The 8,212-nt window shown below is 45.4% G+C and overlaps 1 protein-coding gene across 1 annotated transcript; it reads right to left on the bottom strand.

Annotated features, from left to right (window-relative positions):
* Positions 1-962: 962 nt before the first annotated feature.
* Positions 963-2,427, bottom strand: LOC129628624 (olfactory receptor 5A1). The gene has a single exon (XM_055548092.1). The coding sequence runs from the start codon at positions 2,425-2,427 to the stop codon at positions 1,471-1,473; it is 957 nt and encodes a 318-aa protein (XP_055404067.1). The 3' UTR covers positions 963-1,470.
* Between the last annotated feature and the right edge of the window lie 5,785 nt (positions 2,428-8,212).

The following is an 8,212-nucleotide window of genomic DNA, read 5'->3' as shown; positions in this document are numbered from 1 at the left end:
AAACAAATATTGGCTATGTCCCTAGTGTGTGCCAGACACTGGTAGGTTCTGAAAGAAAAATACTGAACAAGAGTCGGTAACTGTCCATGAGGTAGTTGTAGACTAGTGTAAGGGCTTCTCGGTGGCTCAGTTGTAAAGAATCCGCCTGCCAGTGCAGGAGACGCAAGAGATGAGGTTCGATCCCTGGGTCGGGAAGATCCCCTGGAGCAGGAAATGGCCACCCACTCCAGTACCCTTGCCTGGGAAATCCCATGGACAGAGGAGCCTGGAGGGCTACAGTCCACGGTGTTGCAAAGAGTCAGGCACGACGCCCCCAACTCTGCCCCCCTGCTATCCACAACCAAAAGATTTCTTACCTACACACCTATGAGATAATACATTTATACTGTTTTAAGCCACTAGGTTTGTGGTAATTATTTGCAGCTGTGATAGTAAACTCATACTTGCAGATTCTTCAGATAAAATGATGTACATGCTACATTTTATTCTGCTTCTGTGTAGGGCTCTTATGAGATCAAATGGAGGGTCTAGAGCCTTTGAATTGAACAAGTGAAGGCGAAAGTGTTAGTCATTCAGTTGTGTCTGACTCTTTGCAACCCCATGGGCTGTAGCCCATCAGGCTCCTCTGTCCATGGGATTCTCTGGGCAAGAATACTACAGTGGGTTGCCATGCCCTCCTCCAGAGGATCTTCCCAACCCTGGGATTGATGCCAGGTCTCCAGCATTGCAGGCAGATTCTTTACCATCTGAGCCACCAGGTACCCCATAAAAGGTTGTGGTTGTAATACCCACTGTGAGAATGGGTATTACAGGGGAATAGGGGAATAGGCTACTTGGGGAATTTCTTTTTGTTTTTCTGAAGTAATCACTTTCTCTTTTTTAAAAATTAATTTTTATTGGAGTTACTTTACAATGTTGTGTTAGTTTCTGCTGTACAGCAAAGTGAAGCAGTTATATGTTTACATGCATGCTAAGTCTCTTCAGTCCTGTCCGAGACTGTGTGACGCCATGGACTGTAGCCCACCAGACTCTTTTGTCCATGGGATCTCCAGGCAAGAATACTGGAGTGGGTTGCCATGCCCTCCTTCGGGGGGTCTTCCCGACTCAGAGATCAAACCCACGTCTCTTACATCTCCTACATTGGCAGGCAGGTTTTTTAAAAATCACCAGCGCCATCTGGGAAGCCCGATATATTTACATATATTCCCTATTTTTTTGGATTTCCTTCCCATTTAGGTCACCACAGAGCACAGAGTAGAGTTCCCTGTGCTATACCATAGGTTGTCCTTTCGACGATCTATGGTGGGGTCAGTAGACAGATGACCAAGTGGAAAGGTGAGAAAATATGGAAGGAGTGCTTCCATTTTAAAGATGCACACCAACATGTCACTTACCTAAAGACACAGGTAGAGGCTATCATGAACCATTTAGGTCTCTGGCAGTTTGGAGACATATGTCTTCAGTCATGACCTAGGAAAACACTTTCTTCTTCCCCAGTATCTTCCACAGGGCATCCTTGATTTCTTTGTTCCTCAAACTGTAAATGAGCGGGTTCAGCACGGGGATCACCAGTGAGTAGAACACAGATACCACCTTGTCTCTGCCAAACGAGTAGCTGGAGCTGGGCCGCAGGTACATGGAAAGGGCCGTCCCAAACAACAGACTCACCACCATCAGATGCGAGGTGCACGTGTGGAAGGCTTTCCTGCGACCTTCCACCCAGCGGATCTTCAGGACGGTAGCCGCTATGTGACCGTAGGAGACAAGAAGGATGAGGAACGACGTTCCCCCAACAACGGCCACCACGAGGAAATTCACCACTTGACTGGAGAAGGTGTCGGAGCAAGAAAGTGCCAGGACTGGTGGGAGGTCACAGAAGAAATGGTCGATGAGGTTGGGTCCGCAGAAACGGAGCCGGAATATGGAACTGGACTGGACCAGGGAGCTCAGGAAGCCGCTGACATAGGCTCCAACCACCAAGCGTGTACAAAGGCCCTGGGACATGACGGCGGAGTAGAGCAGGGGGCTGGAGACGGCCGCGTAGCGATCGTACGCCATCGCCGTCAGCAGGAAGCACTCGGTTAGACCTGCGCCCACGAAGACGAAGAACTGAACGGCGCAGCCCAAGAAGGAAATGCTCTTCCGTTCCCGGAAGAAGTCGGAGAGCATCTTGGGAGCCACTGCGGAAGAGTAGCAGATGTCAACGAAGGACAGGTTGCCGAGGAAGAAGTACATCGGCGTGTGTAGACGGGTGTCACCTCTGATCAGAAAGATGAGGGCCAGGTTCCAGGCCAGGGTCACCAGGTAGATGCCCAGGAAGGTCACAAAGAGGAGGGCCTGCAGTTGTGGATGGTCTGCAAACCCCAGGAGGATGAACGTGGTCACCGACGAGCCGTTCCAGGCCCTAGTTGTGGACGTGTTTCCCATGGACAATGACAAGATGCAGACCTGGGATCATAATAATAACCCACAGGACAAATGATGTCAGCAAATAATTATTAAATGCATAGGAGGAAGGGAGAGTATTACAGTTACATGCGTGTGTGCTGAATCACTTCAGTTGTGTCTGACTCTTGGTGACCATTTGAACTGTAGGCTGCCAGGCTCCTCCATCCATGGGGTTTTCTAGGCAAGAATACTGGAGTGGGTTGCCATTTCCTCCTCCAGGGAATCTTCCCTACCCAGGGACTGAACCTGTGTCTCCTGCATTCCAGGGAGATTCTTTACTGGCTGAGCCATCGGAGAAGCCCACAGAGAATTACAACACAGAGAATGCAAAGATTTTCTCTTTCTCTTTCCCTTAGAAGGCAAATGTGTTAAATATTTGCTTTGTAATATAATACAGAGTGGTTTATATGAGCTTATGCTTTGGATTCAGACTCTCTGGGTTTAACTCCTACGTCTACCATTTGGTAACTGTGTCACTTTGGGTTAGATGGCTAACATCTCTAGACTTCCATATCCTTTTAAAATGTGTGGGACTTCTCTGTGGTCCAGTGGCTAAGACTCTGCACTCCCCATGTAGGGGGGCCTGGGTTCAAACCCTGGTCAGGGAGCTAGGTCTCCTATCCCACCGCTCAAGAGCCTGCATGTTGTACTTAAGACCCGGGGGAGCCAAATACATAAATAAATATTAAAAAAAAAGGTGACAGTGCTTACTTCACGGGTTTGTTTTAAGAATAAAATAAGCCAACATGTACAAAGTGACTGGCACCTAGTAAGTCCTCAAAGAAAGTTATTATTAGGACAGCTTCCTGTGCTCCAGGTGAATCATATCATGCCCTGATCTAACTATTTACCTAGCATTGTTCCAGTTTCAATATTGGAACGGAGAAGCCAACAGAGGGACGGGGCTCAGCTATTTAGATGGGAAACGATTTGTAAGGCATTTTGAATGTTTTTAATCCAAAGGATTAGGCCAGATGTGCATAGAAATGCTCTCAATTGTCTTCACGACCCAGATAATCATGATGGTGTGATCACTGAACTAGAGCCAGACATCCTGGAATGTGAAGTCAAGTGGGCCTTAGAAAGCATCACTACAAACAAAGCTAGTGGAGGTGATGGAATTCCAGTTGAGCTATTTCAAGTCCTGAAAGATGATGCTGTGAGAGTGCTGCACTCAATATGTCAGCAAATCTGGAAAACTCAGCAGTGGCCACAGGACTGGAAAAGGTCAGTTTTCATTCCAATCCCAAAGAAAGACAATGCCAAAGAATGTTCAAACTACTGCACAATTGCACTCATCTCACATGCTAGTAAAGTAATGCTCAAAATTCTCCAAGCCAGGCTTCAGCAATATGTGAACCGTGAACTTCCTGATGTTCAAGCTGGTTTTAGAAAAGGCAGAGGAACCAGAGATCAAATTGCCAACATCCACTGGATCATGGAAAAAAGGAAGAGAGTTCCAGAAAAGCATCTATTTCTTCTTTATTGACTATGCTAAAGCCTTTGACTGTGTGGATCGCAATAAACTGTGGAAAATTCTGAAAGAGCTGGGGATACCAGACCACCTGATCTGCCTCTTGAGAAACCTGTATGCAGGTCAGGACGCAACAGTTAGAACTGGCCATGGAACAACAGACTGGTTCCAAATAGGAAAAGGAATACATCAAGGCTGTATATTATAACCCTGCTTATTTAACTTATATACAGAGTACATCATGAGAAACGCTGGACTGGAAGAAGCACAAGATGGAATCAAGATTGCCGGGAGAAATATCAATAACCTCAGATATGCAGATGACACCACCCTTATGGCAGAAAGTGAAGAGGAGCTCAAAAGCCTCTTGATGAAAGTGAAAGAGGAGAGTGAAAAAGTTGGCTTAAAGCTCAACATTCAGAAAACAAAGATCATGGCATCTGGTCCCATCACTTCATGGGAAATGGATGGGGAAACAGTGGAAACAGTGTCAGACTTTATTTTGGGGGGCTCCAAAATCACTACAGATGGTGACTGCAGCCATGAAATTAAAAGACGCTTACTCCTTGGAAGGAAAGTTATGACCAACCTAGATAACATATTCAAAAGCAGAGACATTACTTTGCCAACAAAGGTCCATCTAGTCAAGGCTATGGTTTTTCTTGTGGTCCTGTGTGGATGTGAGAGTTGGACTGTGAAGAAGGCTGAGTGCAGAAGAATTGATGCTTTTGAACTGTGGTGTTGGAGAAGACTCTTGAGAGTCCCTTGGACTGCAAGGAGATCCAACCAGTCCATTTTGGAGGAGATCAGCCCTGGGATTTCTTTGGAAGGAATGATGCTAAAGCTGAAACTCCAGTACTTTGGCCACCTCATGAGAAGAGTTGACTCATTGGGAAAGACTCTGATGCTGGGAGGGATTGGGGGCAGGAGGAGAAGGGGACGACAGAGAATGAGATGGCTGGATTGCATCACTGTCTCGATGAACGTGGGTCTGGGTGAACTCTGGGAGTTGGTGATGGACAGGGAGGCCTGGTGTGCTGCGATTCATGGGGTTGCATAGAGTCAGACACAACTGAGCGACTGAACTGAACTGAACTAGGTCTGAATATATTAACATGGTGTCAGTCTCAAATTTGTCTTCAGTATTACCTCTCTAAGCTGTTTGTTAAGAAAGTGGGCCCTGGATTTGGACTGCCTGGATTCAATTCCCAGTGTTACTGCTTAATAGATGTGCGATCTTGGGCAGGTCATTGGAACTCTCTATGACTCTCTGTTAAATTAGAGATAATAATAGCTCTATCTATCTATCTATCTATCTATCTATCTATCTATCAGAGCTTCCCAGGGGCATTAGTGGTAAAGAACCTGCCTGCCGATGCAGGAGACATAAGAGACGTCGATTCGATTTCTGGGTGGAGAAAATCCCCTGGAGGAGGGCATGGCAACCCACTCCAGTATTCTTGCCTGGAGAATCCCATGGACACAGGAGTCTGGTGGGCTACAGTTCACGGGGTCACAAAGAGTCGGACACGACTGAAGAGACCGCATGCGCGCACATCAACTCTTTTTCTTTTTCAATTGGCCGCCCGGGTCTCTGCGCATGCGGGCTTTCTCCAGGAGCAGCATGCCGGGGCTGCTGTGTGCCCGGCTCCTCCTGGTGGTGGTGTCTCTCGTTGCGGAGCACGAGCGCCAGGTGCAAGGGCTTCCGTAGTTGCGGATGCAGGCTCAGTAGTAGTGGCGAATGGGCCGAGCTGCCCCGCAGCAGGTGGAACCTTCCTGCACCAGCCATCGACCCCGTGTCCCTTGCAATGGCAGGAGGATTCTTAACCACTGGACAACCAGGGAAGTCCCTTTATCTATCTATCATCTATCATCTTTCTAATCTGTTTTAGGATATTCCTGGCCCATAGTAAGCTTTCTACAAGTGTTTGTTGTTGCTATTGTTTAAAGCCTCAATTATAAACTATCTTCAATCATATTCTTAGAATTTCCAGTGTATGAAGCATCTTTTGAGATTGGGGACTTCCATTTAACCCTCCTTTGTAAGAATTCCCATCAGTATCTCACACATCCACATGGAATCTCAGTCTTTCCATGTCAATCAGAGGAGAACTTCTGCCATCGGTCTCTAAGCTGAGGTCCTGTCCCCACAGGAGGTGCCAGGAAAAGTGTGGTCAGAGTGTGAATGAGCCTTAAACGTTCGGAATACATCTTAATGCTTCTGCATGTCTTATCCCAAACAATTTGGAAGTCAACCAAATTACCTTCACTATCTTTTAAGTCATATTTTCAGCCTATTCTATCTACCTCTTAAAATACAGAAAATCCAACAAATTTCATTTATTTTTCAAAAGGAAAATAGTTTATGAATCTTAAAGCAATATATTAGAACTGCAAAATAATTTTCTCAGCAAACAACTGTGAAATACTAACCCTAAAAACCATGAGCTCTTCCTGATTGATGCACAAAAGCCTCAAAACTAGGAACTGTGGTATTCTATCTCCTGAAATAACAGCACTTACATTTTGGTATATTCTTTTCATGTGAAAGTGTATGTATATACATGAGAGTGTTAGTATCTTGCTACACAGACTCTATAACTTACAGTTATTAGACAAATTATTCCAGGACAGTGGCTTCACTCTTTGGGAAATAAAACTTTCTCTATTTGCTCTGAATTTTTCTTGCTCAATTTAGGAAAGCTACTTCATTTTAATATCCCCAATCTTTCATAAATCAATCCATTATCTGCCCATTGCTTGTCAAGTTCTCATAGACCTTCTCTATTTTCTTCTTGGAATTTACACAGAGAGATGCTCTTAGAATTGGGGCCCACCCTCTTCCCACTCAGTAGCTCCTGCTACAGATTTTTCAGGACCAAAGTCCTCAAATTTGGATAGTGAGACCGTGTGAGCTTCATCCTAGTCATCACCATGCCATCATTTGCACAGTTTAGGAGATCTCTTGCAATCCCAATCTTACCAATGTGTTTTTTCCCCCTAAGCTTTTAATTGATTAATTATTTAAATTATTGGAGCATAATTGCTTTACAGTGTTGTGTTAGTTTCTGCTGTACAACAAAGTGAACCAGCTATATGTATACACATATCCCCTTCCTCTTGAGCCTGCCTCCCACCCTCATCCCCCAGGTAAAGATGTGGTACCTATATACATGGAGTATTACTCAGCCATAAAAGGAACGAAACTGGGTCATTTTTAGTGATGTGGATGGATGCAGAGACTGCCATACAGAGTGAAGTAGGTCAGAGACAGAAAACCAAATATCGTGTATTTACCAGTGGATTTTAAGCTTTATCCTATGTTCAGAGGTTTCACACCCATTTGTGACAGGTGTGTAGAGTTCTGAGAATCAGGAAAGGACTTTTCCCTCTTGGCAAAAAGAAAGGGACCCACAACAAAGTTTAGAATAATCTGCTGCAGGTGTGGAGCCACATGGAGAAGTTTGGAGGCAAGCAGACACAGCTCTGCTGGAGCTCGCAGCCCATTCTAAGTAGGGTCCACCATTCGGCAAAGTAGGGACCCAAGTTTGTGATGTGCTTCAGGCTGTTTGGGGGCAACGATTCAGGTTAGAAGACAGAGTAGTGGGATAAGGTAGTGGTAATGACACCGGTGAGGCTTCAGGACAAGTTTAATGGTTCTAATCCTGACTCAGCCACTTGCCTGTGGTGGGAGATTGAGCAGTTCTTGTAGCCGTTCTGAGTCTCAGTTTCTTCATTTGCAAAACAGGGGTAACGGTGACTACTTAACAGAGTTGTTTAACTATTGCATAAGACAACTTGGGGAAGGTTCATGGATCCTGAGAGTGAATGCTTGCTGAATGAACTGGCACTGTGATTGTTATCATCAGTGAATATTCCCTCCTCACATGATAGGTTAAAGTGTGCTTTTCTTGCAGAAATAAGGAATTCACTGATGGCTCATCTAGGTATATAAGAAGTGTCTGGGATGAGATTGAAGAACTGAATAATCTGAGGGTTGATACGTCAACTGAAAGTCTGTTTTGAATGTTGCCATTAGGAGGGATGGTTGGATGGCATCACCGACTCCATGGACATGAGTTTGAGTGAACTCTGGGAGTTGGTGATGGACAGGGAGGCCTGGAGTGCTGTAGTCCATGGGGTCGCAAACAGTCGGACATGACTGAGCAAATGAACTAAACTGAACTGATTACGAGGGAAGGTTTTCATATTTAGGAATGAAATTCCCCATCTCCCGAATCAGAAAGTGAAGCTGGACAAATTGAAACAAGAGGAAAACCTTATCCAGGG

This window comes from Bubalus kerabau, chromosome 15 (assembly GCF_029407905.1).
Source record: "Bubalus kerabau isolate K-KA32 ecotype Philippines breed swamp buffalo chromosome 15, PCC_UOA_SB_1v2, whole genome shotgun sequence".
Taxonomy (NCBI): domain Eukaryota; kingdom Metazoa; phylum Chordata; class Mammalia; order Artiodactyla; family Bovidae; genus Bubalus; species Bubalus kerabau.
Note: the sequence above shows the minus strand (reverse complement) of the source record. Positions and strands in the feature narration are given on the sequence as shown.